This window comes from Liolophura sinensis, chromosome 6 (genome assembly GCF_032854445.1).
Source record: "Liolophura sinensis isolate JHLJ2023 chromosome 6, CUHK_Ljap_v2, whole genome shotgun sequence".
Taxonomy (NCBI): Eukaryota; Metazoa; Mollusca; class Polyplacophora; order Chitonida; family Chitonidae; genus Liolophura; species Liolophura sinensis.
In genome coordinates this window covers 79,903,265-79,921,700 of record NC_088300.1, presented here as the reverse complement: position 1 = coordinate 79,921,700, position 18,436 = coordinate 79,903,265, and the positions used below count along the sequence as shown (strand labels likewise).

The window sequence follows — 18,436 nt, the reverse complement described above, 5'->3', positions numbered from 1 at the left end:
GTTGTGTAAGTGACTCATTCTCCCATTCTCTGCCATCCCTGTCTGTTACGGTGTGATGCCGTTGTGTAAGTGACTCATTCTCCCATTCTCTGCCATCCCTGTCTGTTACGGTGTGATGCCGTTGTGTAAGTGACTCATTCTCCCATTCTCTGCCATCTCTGTCTGTTACGGTGTGATGCCGTTGTGTAAGTGACTCATTCTCCCATTCTCTGCCATCCCTGTCTGTTACCGTGTGATGCCGTTGTGTAAGTGACTCATTCTCCCATTCTCTGCCATCTCTGTCTGTTACGGTGTGATGCCGTTGTGTAAGTGACTCATTCTCCCATTCTCTGCCATCCCTGTCTGTTACGGTGTGATGCAGTTGTATAAGTGACTCATTCTCCCATTCTCTGCCATCCCTGTCTGTTACGCTGTGATGTCGTTGTGTATTTGACTCATTCTCCCATTCTCTGCCATCCCTGTCTTTTACGGAGTGATGCAGTTGTGGAAGTGACTCATTCTCCCATTCTCTGCCATCCCTGTCTTTTACGGAGTGATGTCGTTGTGGAAGTGACTCATTCTAGGCCATCCCTGTCTGTTATGGTGTGATGCCGTTGTGTTAGTGACTTATTTCAATCCCTATCTGTTACAGTGTGATGCCATTCAACTGTGCCGTCAATATCCTTGATGTGTTCTTCTACGATGGAGCTAAGGTAACTTCCTTTCCCAAATCCGCTCAGGGTAAAATTCTGCCAAACGGTGTCGCCTCACTATAGCGCACTGGTTTAGGGAACAGGTTCCTGAGCACGTTATAGCCTACCTCACGCTATAAGAAAATGACCTTGATATCCAGTATATAAGCCTACAGTCTGTCATTCAAATTTTTGGAACAAAGTGTTATAGATGCAAGATGTGTTTTTGTGAAAGGCTTTCTCATTGTATACTTTACTATCAACACATGAGATTTTTGTTACCTAAGGTTTCATCAAGTGTTCTAGGGAACAAATACATCTCCGCACAGTTCTGCGAGTCATACTTGTATTGTGTGAATCTAGTCTGGTGTTGTGTAGTCAGAGGCCTGAACTGATTAACGGAACTTGGTGCATGCATTCCACAAATTCACTTAGTTTCATCTACTATATATTTAAATAAAAAAAACGACAATGCATTTGGTATCCGCTTCATTCATGTGTGCTCATATCAGAAGTGACTCATGGTTTGAAGTAGACACCTCACATTCCAAATGGAGCGAATGATGCCCCATTATTTACACATATATACATTTAGTCATGGTGAAAAACCGGAGTTCATTTGCAGTTTTAGCTGTTGTCATTGGAAATGTTAGCCTTCTAACATGAAAGTACACCACAGATTTTTGGAGGACAAGATTTGCGTCGTGTGATATCTGATTGCGTGCTATATCGAGACGTCTTATATGGAGGCTACACTGTATATACGTGTGTATAGCAGCTTCTCTGTTATACAAGTACAGTGTTCATTTGTATGTTTATACTCTAGAAGTGAACATTATACAATCTGCAGATAGCTGTTCAGGATTACCCTACAGGTACCTAGGACAAAATCAGCTGTACCTGGAGAATCATCAGGTATACAGTCAGCTGTAACACCATTCATTTAAGTAGATACATGTAATATTTATTTACATGAGGATGTTTGTCTTGTGATTAGATATATGTATGTATACATGTACATATATGTATATTTTGTGCACCGACAGGCTATCTTCCAAATTGCCCTGACAATTCTGGACAGTAAGAAAGAGAAGCTGTTGAAGTGCAATGATGACGGCGAGGCCATGACGATCCTAGCAGAGTACCTGGAGAATGTGACGAATAGAGACTCTACCATGCCTCTGGTCCTACACACTTCTTCCTTCTCCAATAACCCACAGCCCAGAAAAGGGGTATGTTATCACGCACACTACAGGTGTCACACAGTCTGTGACATGGTGCGACAGAGACTCCACCATGCCTCTGGTCCTGCACACTTCTTCCTTCTCCAATAACCCGCAGGCCAGAAAAGGGGTATGTTATCACGCACACTACAGGTGTCATACAGTCTGTGACATGGTGCGACAGAGACTCCACCATGCCTCTGGTCCTGCACACTTCTTCCTTCTCCAATAACCCACAGCCCAGAAAAGGGGTATGTTATCACGCACACTACAGGTGTCACACAGTCTGTGACATGGTGCGACAGACACTCTACCATGCCTCTGGTCCTGCACACTTCTTCCTTCTCCAATAACCCACAGCCCAGAAAAGGGGTATGTTATCACGCACACTACAGGTGTCACACAGTCTGTGACATGGTGCGACAGACTCCACCTTGCCTCTGGTCCTGCACACTTCTTCCTTCTCCAATAACCCACAGCCCAGAAAAGGGGTATGTTATCACGCACACTACAAGAGTCACACAGTCTGTGACATGGTGCGACAGACTCCACCTTGCCTCTGGTCCTACACACTTCCTTCTCCAATAACCCACAGCTCAGAAAAGGGGTATCTTGTCTTGTAACTTTTTAAGAAACTGTCACCAAATTTCTGATGACCTAGAAATGCACTGTCCCTCAATTTGCAATATTGACACCTATTTTTTAAAGATAATCATCTAAAACTGGAAGGCTGTTATGTACTGTTGTGTTTATTAACACATGACCTGTCTTTATGTGTTAGTATTTTGTGTTTTGTTCCTTCCAGCCTACCGTAGATGTGACTGATCTGATTGAGGAGAGCTACACAAAGTTTGGACACATCACAAACCAGGATATAGACAAGCTGAGACTGAAGTACAGACTAAGGGTTGTTCAGGTATGGGTCATGTACTCAGGTGTAGTATTGTATTGTAATGAATGGATGCAGAGAACATTGGTCTATATTAAGGGTTGATCAGGTATGGGTTCTATATACAGGTGTAATATTGTAATGAATGGATGCAGAGAACATTGGTACAGACTATATAAAGGGTTGTTCAGGTATGGACTCTATATACACGTGTAGTATTGTAATGAGTGGATACAGAGAACATTGGTACAGGCGGAGAGTTGTTCAGGTATAGGTTCTATGTACATGTGTAGTATTGTAATGAGTGGATACAGAGGACATTGGTACAAATGTTCAGGTATGGGTTCTATACACAGGTGTAGTATTGTAATGAGTGGATACAGAGAACATTGGTACAAATGTTCAGGTATGGGTTCTGTGTACAGGTGTAGTATTGTAATGAGTGGATACAGAGGACATTGGTACAAATGTTCAGGTATGGGTTCTATACACAGGTGTAGTATTGTAATGAGTGGATACAGAGAACATTGGTACAAATGTTCAGGTATGGGTTCTGTGTACAGGTGTAGTATTGTAATGAGTGGATACAGAGGACATTGGTACAAATGTTCAGGTATGGGTTCTATACACAGGTGTGGTATTGTAATGAGTGGGTACAGAGGACATTGGTACAAATGTTCAGGTATGGGTTCTGTGTACAGGTGTAGTATTGTAATGAGTGGATACAGAGGACATTGGTACAAACGTTCAGGTATGGGTTCTATACACAGGTGTAATATTGTATTGAGTGGATACAGAGGACATTGGTACAAATGTTCAGGTATGGGTTTTATGTGCAGGTGTAGTATTGTAATGAGTGGATACAGAGGACATTGGTACAGATGTTCAGGTATGGGTTCTGTGTACAGGTGTAGTATTGTAATGAGTGGACACAGAGGACATTGGTACAGATGTTCAGGTATGGGTTCTATACACAGGTGTAGTATTGTAATGAGTGGATACAGAGGACATTGGTACAGATGTTCAGGTATGGGTTCTATATACATGTGTAGTATTGTAATGAGCGGATACAGAGAACATTGGTACAAATATTCAAGTATGGGTTCTGTACACAGGTGTAATATTGTATTGAGTGGATACTGAGGGTATTGGTGTAGTTTAAGGGTTGTTCAGGTATGGGCTGTATATACAGGTGTAGTGTTGTAATGAGTGGATACAGAAGAGACTGGCACAGGCTAAAGGTTGCTCAGGTACATATATAGGTTCTGTACAGTATTGTAACAAAATGATAGAGTGAACCCGCATAAAAGATGCAAGTACTGTAGATAAATTTCACAAATAGGACAGTATGAAGGCACCACCATGATGTACATGTCTATACCTGTTGTAATACCACATGTACATGTGCAGTGTACTTGTGGTTAGAGTACATGTACACGTTTACTGGTTGTTGGACCACATGTACATGTGCAGTGTACTTGTGGTTAGAGTACATGTACACATTTACTGGTTGTTAGACCACATGTACATGTGCAGTGTACTTGTGGCTAGAGTACATGTACGCATTTACTGGTTGTTAGAACACGTGTACATGTGCAGTGTACTTGTGGTTAGAGTACATGTACACGTTTACTGGTTTTTAGACCACATGTACATGTGCAGTGTACATGTACTTGTGGTTAGAGTACATGTACACGTTTACTGGTCGTTAGATCATATATACATATGCATGGTAATATACCCATTGTTAAGCTCTTCCAATGATGACATGTGTTTTGTTGAATCCCTTGTGCCTGCACCATAGACCTGACAAATTTATTAAGTCACCTACATGTTTTTTACTCATGTACTGAACATGTAAAGTAGATCTACTTGTATTGTATGATTGATTAGTCTGGACGCTTGCATACAGTTTGATGTGCTTCATGCTGAATTCTGTCTGGTTGTAGAATATTGAGGATGTGATGACAAAGAATATCTTGAGGAGTGTGTCATCCGAGACCCTGTTACAGGGGAAGGAGCTGGAAGAGCTCTTTGTCGTCTTCAAGGTACTGTTCCTGGTCTGCAGATTTGTGAACACTTATGTATGCCAGTGATTCTGAGAGTTTTCTCAAACTTACGAAGAAGGTGTTTTCAGGTTGTTTGAAAGGTGGGATGACACTGGGAAAATGTTTCACTGCCAAAAAAAGAAGATATGACGTGTATTGGCCTCTAATAAAATGTTTGAATTGTTGTGTCATTTACCATACTTATACTATGTGAAGCATGATGATCTCCCCCTGTGTAAACTAGACAACAATCGCATTTAAGGCGCATGTGTAATTGATCTGAAAACCACAACAGTAATGTGAACCAGGCAATCTTTGACCATCTATGATACACGTCTAGCACATGTATGCAGTGTACCTGTAGATATCAGCTAGATTCCGGGTTGATGCATGGTTTGTATGTTTGCACAGGAGGAGTACTTGACGTCATGTTACTGGCGGACCTCCCAGCCTCCCCCAACGGATCCGGATAAGTATGACCCGTCACGGCCCTACTATGAGCAGTACAAAGTGGACCAGGACCAGTTCTGTACCATGTTCCTAAGCCTGTCCCCATGGGCACGGGGAGACTGTGCTGACACCCTCTCCCTCAGGGCTTTCAGAGTGAGAAACATTGTTTGTTTCATTTTTTGTTGGTTCCCTGACTAAAGAATTTGTCACCTATACAATTTCAGTCACTTTTTATGTAGTAGAAAAAGTATGAGTAACAGGACTTTCTTAAAAAAGAACCGACGAGGCATGATAACGCCAAGTTCTGTTGGGAAAGTACTGTTATGAGTGCTTTCTCCATCTTAAATGACAGTCATTAACAATATTCATGTACGTGAGTGACTTTCTACACTACAGAAATGATTGTTGGAGTAAACATTTGACATCAGTTGTCCTATTTTATGCAGTGGATTTGAACTATAGATATTTACAAGGCTGAAAACTTTGTTATTGTCCATTGTCTAACACGTTCGTGAATTTACAACCTTTTGGGGGCCCAGTTAAATTGGGTTGGATATCTGCATGCATGTGTCTTGGATCTTTGAACACATGCGTGAAATTGAACAGGACAGCATCACGGTAGAACACGCTATGGCATCTGCACGGCAGGTAGTGGTTTGCATGGGTTTGCAAGGTTGGGGTGGCACACTGGTCCAGGCCACATAGCGCTGTACATTTTTTCACCATGTAATGCTGTTTTTGGTGTCTCTACACTAAGTTCTCCGTGGTATTGTACTTGCCTGAATAAGAATGTACACTATCTGTAGTTTACTTAAAAAGAAACTACAGTTTGACAATAGAGTGACTTCACAACTATTGGTTAAGGGTGTAAGAAACTAGAGGGCTGGCATAAACCACCTAACTTAGGCAAGGTGCTGACATACTTTCCCAGATGTGACACACAGATGCGGACCACTATATTGATGGAAGAGCACTGTGGACAAGCAGTAAGAGAGGGTGAATGTACAAATTCCCTGTTAAAGCCTGGATTTGAACTAGCAGCTTGTGCCTCCTACATGTAGCTCTAGAAACACAAGGGCCCCTATAAATCACTACATCTTTGCCCCCTCCCGTAATAGACAGAGGAAGCCAGAATTATACACCTGCGTTTTAATTTATGTAGTTAACATCAGATATAGTTTTACATGCTGTACTGAAGACTAAGTAAGGGAGCGTCCCCATATAGCCTTCGTTTTTCTTCACTTTTCACGAATGGAAATCCTGAATACAAAAACGAATGGTGTAAGCTTCATTCGTTTTAGCCTCAAGAAAAACGAACCAAAACTGATCATTTGAAATGGCTCATTCGCGATTTCTTCAAAAGTAGTCTGTGTGGGCTTAAACAACACAGACAAATGGACAGCAGGAGAGAGCTTATAACAGTGGTGAGTGTGCGGGAGAGGAAGGGGTTCAGGGGAGGGGGTATCAGGTGTATTAGGCTTGATCCACGCCGATTGCTGCTACAAAAGCAACAGCAGCATGTAGGCCAACATGTACATGGACAGCTTTCTGAGAAACAGAGCAAAGATTAAGTAAGACTGGGTGTTGCATTATCTTGATAAACATGATTGCTACACAGATGTATAAGATATGTACGGACAGGTGTTAAAAAGAGTCCCGTGGGTCACACGTGCCTGCCCATCACCATAACATTTAGGCTTGTTCAAAGTGGACTGGATCAAAGTGTTTCGCATGCAAAATCTTGATAAATGTCACACAACCAGAGAATCCAATAACGAGTGTATTTAGGTATTTAGCGAAGAAAAAAACAGGGCCATAGTAAGGAGTGCATTTCGGTTTATGGTTATTCACAACAAATAAAATTAGGCCTACAGGTAATCCCGAGTCTAAATCCACTTGCTACCGCTGTATTTGGGTTTGCACACGGTTTGTACATTGCATCTTTTACGTAGTCAAATTTCACGTTTGAAAGTCGAATGTAAATATAAACCACCAGCTATAAAGGGCAGTGTGAAGTATTAAATAAAATCATATGGTAGCACCTAAGTGGGGAGTATACATTGCATGTGAGCACAGTTCATCAGGACATGTGGGTTTAAACTTGCTGAACAAACTTAAGAGCTATCTGCTGCACATATGTTCCCTCTCGGTATATTTTTATAAGCAATTAATAAAACACATCATCATGTTCACTCCGACGTTTGCAGCTCTTAACCTTGAAACAAAAATGAAAACATTTGACCGGTGTCATAAAACAAAAAGTCCCCGGGGCTCGGTCAGTTTGCTTCTACCATAGTGCCGGCTGTCATAAAATATGAAATCGTGAAATATTCTGGAATATGGCATAAAACACCAATCAAACTGTACACAGGTTACAATACTGGGACTTTGTGAGAAATCTTTATTCCTGTCCGCCTCATTCGTCTGCTCACATGACCTTTTATCATATTGACATCATCTTGTCCTCTCGGCTGGAACAGAGACCAAAACACCTGGGCTCCACTGCACAGAATTTTAACACCTGCAAATACTGTCACAAATTCTGACAGAAATTTACACATGGTTTCTTCGGACAACTTTCTCTTGGTTCATGGACTGAAAATGTGTAAGGTTTTCATCACAGATTTGTGAGTGTTGTAGGCCTAGTGTCAGTAGATGCCCCACCCCACAAGTGCTACACTCTTCTCTGTGAATCTGAAACTGATGTACGACTACACCAAAAACAGCAACGTCCGTGAATCAATATGATCATCTCGTGTAGCATACTAGTGTCTTTGACCCTGCAAAGAAAGGTATGCAGATAGAGTATAAAACTTAATCGTGTTAGTGGGAAAACCGATTAGTGTAGATCAAGTCCGGCATTTTTGGTTGGTTTTTCATGAATGGACAGAAATGGATTCTCCCTAAGACCACACTACCCTTTTACATGTACCTGTCAGTAACTTAATCTGATAAAAAGGTCAGGTAACCATTAGTTTTTTCTTTGTTTTCAGTTTTTGGATGAGGATAACGACCACATGATCAATTTTAAGGAGTTTGCTTACCTGATGGGGATCATTTGTAAGGCTAGCCTGACACAGAAGCTGAAGCTATTGTACATGCTACACCAGCCTCCATCCCTGCTGCCCTCAGACCTAGAGAGAGTGGACACACCCAAGTCAGGTAAAGGTGGAGAAGGTTTGTGACAGTTGTCTGTACACTGAATGTACTGTACATGCTACACCAGCCTCCATCCCTGCTGCCCTCAGACCTAGAGAGAGTGGACACACCTAAGTCAGGTAAAGGTGGAGAAGGTTTGTGACAGTTGTCTGTACACTGAATGTACTGTACATGCTACACCAGCCTCCATCCCTGCTGCCCTTAGACCTGGAGAGAGTGGACACACCTAAGTCAGGTAAAGGTGGAGAAGGTTTGTGACAGTTGTCTGTACACTGAATGTACTGTACATGCTACACCAGCCTCCATCCCTGCTGCCCTCAGACCTAGAGAGAGTGGACACACCTAAGTCAGGTAAAGGTGGAGAAGGTTTGTGACAGTTGTCTGTACACTGAATGTACTGTACATGCTACACCAGCCTCCATCCCTGCTGCCCTTAGACCTGGAGAGAGTGGACACACCTAAGTCAGGTAAAGGTGGAGAAGGTTTGTGACAGTTGTCTGTACACTGAATGTACTGTACATGCTACACCAGCCTCCATCCCTGCTGCCCTCAGACCTAGAGAGAGTGGACACACCTAAGTCAGGTAAAGGTGGAGAAGGTTTGTGACAGTTGTCTGTACACTGAATGTACTGTACATGCTACACCAGCCTCCATCCCTGCTGCCCTCAGACCTAGAGAGAGTGGACACACCTAAGTCAGGTAAAGGTGGAGAAGGTTTGTGACAGTTGTCTGTACACTGAATGTACTGTACATGTTACACCAGCCTCCATCCCTGCTGCCCTCAGACCTAGAGAGAGTGGACACACCTAAGTCAGGTAAAGGTGGAGAAGGTTTGTGACAGTTGTCTGTACACTGAATGTACTGTACATGTTACACCAGCCTCCATCCCTGCTGCCCTCAGACCTAGATAGAGTGGACACACCTAAGTCAGGTAAAGGTGGAGAAGGTTTGTGACAGTTGTCTGTACACTGAATGTACTGTACATGTTACATCCAATACATGTACGTGTATCCCTGTATGGCTACTTGGGAATTCCAAAGCAAGATGTTATATTTTTAAAATGCTTGTTAGTCTATTAATTGATTCAAAAGCTCAGTGTGTAGTCCTCTCGCATTTGTTATTCTCTTCCTATTACAGAAGCAACAGAAGATGCTGTTGAGGCTGCAGAGTTCTTCGATGATGATGAGGATGGGAAATCTTCCAGCACTGACCCACAGGATGGTTAGTAATGAGACAGACAGTCACCATGGTTAGACATTCCTCAGACAGTGTGTGGTTAACACAAAGTAAATCCAGTAAAACATCCATTCCGGTTTGGGCTATTAAGGTTGGTGACATTCTGAATGGATACATGGTGCTGAGGATTTCAGAGGCTTTAATATACTTTGTGCTACAAGGTATATTTAGGGATCCACGCAAGTAGTCCTGCACGACACCCATTGAAATTGTTAGGATTATTATTAGGGATCCCGTTCTTCCGGAACGGGATCCCTATTGTAATCGTTCTGTTTTTTCTTATTATTATTTTTTTTTTTCACAGAGTTTGTTAGCAAGGAAACTTTTTCACCGTTCAACATACAGGTCCCAAATTTTGCACACATTGTCTGGCGGTGAATATCTCGGGACAAATTCTCCACTTTTTTGCTATGTCACGTGGTTCGGCCGCCATTTTGGATTTTGTGTAAAATCTTTAAAAATCTTCTTCTCCAGAACCACTGAACCGATTGTTTTCAAATTTGATATGCAGCTAGTAGGTCACGAGTTCTTTAAAGTTTGCGAAAATGGTTCACTTCTGGTCAAAACTCTGGAAGTTCGTCATTGGTCGAAGTTGTGACGTCACAAAAAGTTCTCAAAGTTCAAATGTTCTCAACGGATTCTGATGTATCTCGAGCTGCTGATTCCGAATCTGGTTTTATTTTTTGCATATCTGTGTAACTTTTTGAGATATGAGCAAAAAACTAAAAAAATTACGTAATTTCAATGGCGTTTTAATCGAGAACTATGGCAGCTAGAAATGTGCAACCTGCATGAAATTGTAGTTCAAGACACGCTCTTTCGATCACTCGTCAACGGTTTTGAGCTCCGATCAATAGTTTTCTCGCTACAAGCGTTTAAAAAACAACACCGTTTTTTGTTTAGAAAAAGATGGGAATCCCATTGCTTTAACATGGAGTTAGATGGGGAATGGACTGGGTTTGTAGTATTTGACCTTATGCTTTTGGTTACACTGTCCGTGATCTCCAGAAACGGTTGTAGGATGACATTGATTCCAGTTCCCATCTAACTCCAGTACTCTATTAGAAGGCGTAGAGATCTATCTACAACAGCAACATGTATCTACAACTCACATGACTGACGCCTGTCAGTCATGTCAGAGTTCGATCCCAGCTTAGCCAATTTGGACGGCAATGAAAATGTTGTCAATTTTAACATTTTAAGTAGGCTGCTATGCGTAGTTTGATGTTCTGATCACGAGTGTGGTATTTTTTTTTCTTCGACGCACGGTTTTGTCGCCAATTGCTATGAAAGTGCGAAAAAGTGTAATTTTCGCCCGTGTTTGGAGGTCACGTGACACAAAACTGCTGTAGTTGTGGAGCTGAAAATGACTGAGTGCTAAGGGCTATATAGGCGCAGTAGGCGTGCGGAAAATCGTTGAACTGTCATAATAAATGTGGGAGTTGGAGGTCTTGAAAAATTGTCGAATGGCCGATTGGCTATGTTTGGCACTTTGACGTCCCCATGTTATATGATGCATTTTAAATGCATTTGCGACTAAGATGAACACACGAACATTGTGAGCATGCTACCGGAAGTAGTTTGACGTCCTGATCATGAATTTGGGAATATTTCTTGATGGCGACGTACAGTTTTTCCGCATATTGCCATCAAATAGCCAAAAAACGCAATTTTTCACCATATTTGGAGGTCTGGTGAGAGATAACCGTTACAGCTGTAAAGCTGAAAATCACTGAGTGCAAAGCGTTACACATGTAGTCTATGTGTGCTAAAACTCTTTGATCTACGTCAACAAACACAGGACATGCACGTTTTCAAAGAATTCCTAAGGCAGATTTATCACATTCGGCACATTTACATAAACTTGCTGTTACAAGAGCCGTGTATTATTGGTTGGGGAAAACGTCATGAATCCGATCCGGGATCCCGGCCTAGGATCTGCTATTCGCAGATCCATTCTAGTTATTATTGTTATTATTATCATTTATTCGATTTTGTGTGCCACCTACAGCCTAGACCACTTGACTGATTGAATTGAAATTTTACCGTCTTATTCCTCGATGGCTGAAGTTGTGCACCAGGGAGACTGATTTTTTTTATGTCACATGGTTTGGCTGCCATATTGCGTTTTATATGAAATCGTTTAAACACCATCTCAAGAACCACTGAACCGATTGTTTTGAAATCTGATATGCAGATATGTAGACCATTGGTAGTTACAATAAGTTTGAGAAAATCGTTGACTTCCAGTAAAACTTTGGAAGCTCGCCATTGGTCGAAGTTGTGACGTCACAGTTAGTTTTGAAAGTTCAACTTTTTTTTAACATATTATGGTGTATTTTGAGCCACTGATTCCGAATCTGCTTTTACTTTTTGCCTATCTTAGTAACTTTTTGAAACATTGTTAAAAAACTAAAATTTTGTTATGTAATTTCAATGACCTGTAAGTCGAGAACTATGGGAGCTGCAAATGTAAAACTTACACCAAATTGTAGACCAAGACATGCTCCTTCCATGGTATGCCAATGGATTTGAATGGATACAATAAATAAATTTCTGAGTAGAAACATTTAATTGACATCATTTTTTGTGTAGAAATAGATGTTAATCGTATTGCTTAACATGGAGTTAGATGGAAACTGATAGTGTGGATTGATAACTACAACAACAAATGACGCGGACCTCGACCAAAGGTGCTTTGCAGTTTTATTTTTACACTGAAATGCTTTGAGACATATGTCCATATTGTATCAGGCCAGACTTGGCTAAAGTATCATAAATATATGTAGTCCTGTTGTAACTTTGCAGACCTGGAACTTCCTAGTACAGGTATATCCCCACCTATTCCCCCCACAGAAGGGAATGGACCAGCCTCCTCACCCCCCAAAACCCTGGAACTAAGCACAGAGCAGAGTGCACCTGAGTTGACCAACAATGTGGCAGATAGTGCCCAAGAGTTAGTAGGGAGTGTCAGCTTGGAATCTGAGTTGACTCTCAGTGTAGACACAACAAGCCCAGGCACTCCTTCTGACTCCTTACAAGGTTAGTGTATTAGTTGTATGACCATAGTATGAAGAATGAGTGCAAAGGGATATAAATCTTACACGTTTGCTCGTTTGTGTACATTGTATTTGTTTTATATCTTTGTTATATATCATTTCATGATGCGAAGAATGAGTGCAAAGGGATATAAATCTTACACGTTTGCTCGTTTGTGTACATTGTATTTGTTTTATATCTTTGTTATATATCATTTCATGATGTGAAGAATGAGTGCAAAGGGATATAAATCTTACACCTTTGCTCGTTTGTGTACATTGTATTTGTTTTATATCTTTGTTATATATCATTTCATGATGTGAAGATTCCCGCGGGCTCTGCCCCTTTTCTCCCACATTAATGCTGGCCACCATCGTATAACTGAAATATTCTTGAGTATGCCATAAAACACCAATCAAATAAATAAATAAGTAAATGAATCAAATGATGTGAAGAATGAGTGCAAGGGGAAATAAATCTTGCATGCTTGTTTTGTAAGTAACTTCAGAGTACAGGAAGGGGCTATATTTTCAAAATGCATATATATTTACCATATTACATTGCTGCTGTAGTTTTATGTTTCTTTCAAGTTCAGCTAATTTTTTAAGTTTGGTTTTAAGCGACAAAGTGAAATGTGCCGAAGGTAAGATTGTTTTTGTTCAGATCCTACTATGCTGATCCTTGTGTATATTTGACCTGTTCATGTAGAGAGCCTTTTGGCCAGTGGTCACTCCATGGGCAGTTTCAAGAGGTCAGAGCTGCTGTTACAGAGGTCAGATTCTAAAGCTGAGTTCCTGAACATTCCTAAACTTAACCAGGTCAGTAAACACATTGGTTACAAAATCTCAGTAAATCTACAAAATATGGATGTGGACAGATGTCACAAATAGAAACATTCACCACTGTAACTGGTTGAAAATTTGTGGTTTTCTTTGGGTACGTTAGTTACCTGCATAAATGATAAATTGTTTTGAGTATGGCATTAAATGGTGAATTGCTTCAGGTGAGTGTGGCATTAAGTGGTAAATTGCTTCAGGTGAGTATGGCATTAAATGAGAAATTGCTTCAGGTGAGTATGGCACTAAATGAGAAATTGCTTCAGGTGAGTATGGCATTAAATGAGAAATTGTTTCAGGTGAGTATGGCATTAAATGAGAAATTTGCTTCAGGTGAGTATGGCATTAAATGAGAAATTGCTTCAGGTGAGTATGGCATTATACAACAATCAGAGTTTACCTGCAGTACCCAAGATATGGCACTTTATAATTACCTACACATGATACTAATTGACATCATATTAATTTTGAAGAAAAGTTTTTTCATGTCCAGAAATTGTAAATGTATGATTGGTGTTTAATGCCCCTTTGCTGGATTTGTGAAGAGATCACTGGAGCCAGTTGGCTTGTTATCATCACAACCAGTAGATGGGGCTGTGTACAAAGTTATGGAGGGACAAGTTGTGTTTTTTTCACTGCTCAGCTTAGTGTGTTTGTCACATTCCAAACTAGTGTGATTCTCACATCCCAAGCTAGTGCGCTTGTAACATCCCAGACTACTTTGCTTCTCACATCCCAAGTTAGTGTGCTTATAACATCCCAAACTACTGCACTTGTCACATCCCAAACTAGTGCACTTGTCACATCCCAAACTACTGTGCTTGTCACATCCCAAGCTAGTGTGCCTGTAACATCCCAAACTACTGTGCTTGTCACATTCCAAGCTAGTGTGCTCATAACATCCCAAACTACTGCTCTTGTCACATCCCAAACTACTGCTATTGTCGCATCCCAAACTACTGTGCTTGTCACGTCCCAAGCTAGTGTGCTTGTCACATCCCTAACTACTGCATTTGTCACATCCCAAGCTAGTGTACTTGTCATATTCCAAACTAGTGTACTTCTCACATCCCATGTTAGGGTGCTTGTCACATCCCAAACCACTGTGCTTCTCACATCCCAAACTACTGTGTTTGTCACATTCCAAGCTAGTGTGCTCATAACATCCCAAACTACCGCTCTTGTCACATCCCAAACTACTGCTATTGTCGCATCCCAAACTACTGTGCTTGTCACATCCCAAACTAGTGTGCTTGTCACATCCCTAACTACTGCATTTGTCACATCCCAAGCTAGTGTACTTGTCATATTCCAAACTACTGTGCTTGTCACATCCCAAGCTAGTGTGCCTGTAACATCCCAAACTACTGTGCTTGTCACATTCCAAGCTATTGTGTTTGTCACATCCCAAACTACTGCACTTGTCGCATCCCAAACTACTGTGCTTGTCACATCCCAAGCTAGCGTGCTTGTTACATCCCTAACTACTGCATTTGTCACATCCCAAGCTAGTGTGCTTGTCATATTCCAAACTCGTGTGCTTCTCACATCCCATGTTAGGGTGCTTGTCACATTCCAAACCACTGTGCTTGTCACATCCCAAGCTAGTGTGCTTGTCACATCCCTAAATACTGCATTTGTCACATCCCAAGCTAGTGTGCTTGTCATATTCCAAACTAGTGTACTTCTCACATCCCATGTTATGGTGCTTGTCACATCCCAAACTCATGTGTTTGTCACATCCCAAGCTATTGTGCTTGTCATATCCCAAACTACTGTGCTTGTCACATCCCAGGCTGGTGGGTGGGTCTCCCCTCCCCCATGTTCTATGCAGTATAACTGACTTGTCTCCTCTGTCTTACCCCAGGAGCAGTTTATCCAGCTGTGGAAGACGCTGTATAACCTGTTTGCTGACCACCCCGAGGAGCAACAGCTGTATCACTCCATCGCCACAGTGGGTATGCTGCTTCAGGAGATCGGAGAGGCAGGAAAGAAGATCCAGATGATGAGACAACTGTCAGAGGAGAACCCCAGGACACCTGAATCAGAGCTCATGCTTTCGCTGGACGGCATCACAGAGGTGGACGCACAAATTGCCTCCACTCTGGAAAAGAGCCTGAAGATAGAGGGCACTGCTGCAGATTCTGATGCCATAACAACTAAAGCCGAGGGGACAGGAGACAGCAGCGAGCAGGATGGGCCTGGAGATGGTGTTGGGGACCAGGGGACGAATGAGGCGAGTGACAGAGCTGGCGGTGGGGATCTCTCCAATCCTATCCCCTCCAGCCTGAGTCAGCCATCTTTGGCAGAGTCAGGGAGCAGCAATTCGACCAAGTATGATGTGGACTGGTCCGTCACTTTTGAGCAGTATTTAGCCTCCATGTTAATTGAGGAGCCAATTGTGCGATTCTTTGAAAAAGAGGCGAAGATTATTGCTGTGATAGAGCGTATGAGGAGTCAGAAACTTTACACCCGTCAGACAAGCACCTCATTCTCTGAGAAATAAGACAAGTTCTGTAACTAATTAGAGGTAGTCATTATATTTTATCCTGTAGATTGACGTATTGTATCGTATATACTGCTTTAGACTCATAGCCACAAGGAAAGTTATTGATAATAGTGAAGAAGTTGAGGTATCACCATGTAAGTGGAAAGAGTTCCACTGCGGTTGGCGAGATCTTTGACACACATCCCAGCAAGAGGGTGAGGAGGTTTTGTGAAACGTTTCACATTTAGTTGGTGATGGCTGGACTTGTTCATTGTTGCTTGTATCATGTACAAAGATGTGAGACAAAGATTGAACACAAACTGTAACATAATAAATACCTTATTTTTGCTGCTATAATAAGTTTTGCTCTGCTGAAGTATTAAATTTTGTATTGTGAGCTTATCAGTTTTTTGCCAAAAGCTGATTTGAGGACCTCCTTTGACTGTATAGAACAAAGAGCACTGATGTCATTATTTGTTTATTGGAGGTACATGCATCAAGTGAGCAAGAAATACATGTATGTGTTTGAATTATAATGGATATATGATGATGGACGATTTAAAACGTATGGTTCATTACTATGAAAATGGACTTTGTTAATCAAACAGTTTGATGAAATGGTTGAAAGATTTAGTTTGCATATCATGAAATACATAAATTGCTTAAAGCTGGATCTTGTGTTGAGATATTTTCATGAAATATGTCCGCTAAAGGATAACAGTACTTACATGAAGATTGACTGGTAATTTCCTACATTTACATTCATGTCAGCGCATATTGTGTTTTTTTGGGTGAACAAATTTGTAGTTTATATAATACTTGTATTTATAAATTTTTCACTCATTTTTTTTTTCAGTATGGCTAGAAATTTTTAGATTAAATTGATAATGAAGTTTTATCAAATTGCAGCCATAGTGTGTATTTAAATCACCATCATTTTCAACAGTGTTTTTCTTTGAAGTATTTTTCATGGGTTTCTTTGATCACAAGTAGGTGTGCTGTTTCCTGGAGCTGCTGTCTGTAAGCTTGTTTCCATGGGTAACTACAACTCACTGACACCGGTTGAGAAGAATCACCTCCAAATGACTAGGTTGTCTGTTCATGCACATTGGACACAGATAGTAAGGTAACAGTTGTGGTCATTGTATTGTGCAGGTAATTTATCGGTCAGTGTCATATACAGGTACCTGTACTGCCAGAGCTGAACTGTGCTTCCTTCCGTGCTCAGCATACAAGAAGTGACACGTGACAGTAGTATACTAGAGCGTATGTTCAACTGTGATCAGTTTTGGAAAGGACATGTAAAGACACGCATAGCTAATTGTTGACAACATTCTGGAGCTTCTATTGCTGCTGTTAGGATTTCCAAGAGGCCAGTCGATTCCTGCAGTCATTATACGTGTATCCCGGGATGTATGAATACAGGAGCATATCATGTGTAATCATAGGTTGTACAGAGAACAGGGTGGTAGTAAAGACACCTCATACATATATTGTTATGTGACATTTCACAAAGGTATCCAGCCATAGTGCACAGGGAATTCAAAGTGATAGCACTCTTATTATACACTGTTCACGCTTCATAGATCACTGCATTTCAGTATATGAGGTCCTCATTATGTTGTACCCTAGAGATAAACTGTTACATGATGGAATAACATTTGTTGTTACCAAAGTACAGTGCGTGTTTATATACTTTAGTATGGCAGGTGTCCTGGAACAAAATGAAAATAGGACAGGCGGTTTGTGTACAGTTGCAGCCCGAAGTTCGGATGTAATAGTTTGAAATTTGTACCTTTCCCAGTATGCGTGCATGACCATAATAACCAGCTCATTCACCAGATTTATTTTATTTGAATGTTGTGTATACAGTCCATTGAAGTTCAGGTGGTTAACACCTATTATATAGTTGTGCCATGTATGTTTATCTCTTTGTTAAATTGGCTGAAGTCCTGTGTCAGGCGCTCAAAACAGTCTGAATCCTGTGTCATGGGCCCAACTGTCTGAAATCCTGTGTCACGGGTTCAAAAAAGTCTGAATCCTCTCTCACGGGCTCAAAACAGTTTGTGTCATGGACTCAAAACTTAGCATACAGACAGATCTACAAGTCCCAGACGTATTCCCATGCAGAGAATACTTCCATCAAGCTAAGCATACAGACAGGCCTACAATTCCCAGACCTGTTCCTGTGCAGAGAATGCTCCCATCAAGCTAAGCATACAGACAGGTCTACAAGTCCCAGACGTATTCGTGTGCAGAGAATGCTCCCATCAAGCTAAGCATACAGACAGATCTACAAGTCCCAGACGTATTCCTGTGTTGTGAATACTTCCATCAAGCTAAGCATACAGACAGATCTACAAGTCCCAGACATATTCGTGTGCAGAGAATACTTCC

At 41.3% G+C, this 18,436-nt stretch overlaps 1 protein-coding gene across 2 annotated transcripts in view; it reads left to right on the top strand.

The window, feature by feature from the left end:
• The window catches only part of LOC135467815 (TBC1 domain family member 9B-like), a 42,452-nt gene extending 24,242 nt beyond the window's left edge, over positions 1–18,210 (top strand). For both annotated transcript variants that reach the window (XM_064745680.1, XM_064745683.1), the window contains 10 exons: positions 632–692; positions 1,718–1,903; positions 2,700–2,810; positions 4,733–4,831; positions 5,243–5,434; positions 8,275–8,443; positions 9,578–9,661; positions 12,485–12,718; positions 13,424–13,533; positions 15,419–18,210. In XM_064745680.1, the coding sequence (XP_064601750.1) occupies positions 632–692; positions 1,718–1,903; positions 2,700–2,810; positions 4,733–4,831; positions 5,243–5,434; positions 8,275–8,443; positions 9,578–9,661; positions 12,485–12,718; positions 13,424–13,533; positions 15,419–16,057 (1,885 nt within the window). In that variant the 3' untranslated portion in view covers positions 16,058–18,210. The remainder of the gene's footprint in view (positions 1–631; positions 693–1,717; positions 1,904–2,699; positions 2,811–4,732; positions 4,832–5,242; positions 5,435–8,274; positions 8,444–9,577; positions 9,662–12,484; positions 12,719–13,423; positions 13,534–15,418) is intronic.
• Positions 18,211–18,436: the final 226 nt, after the last annotated feature.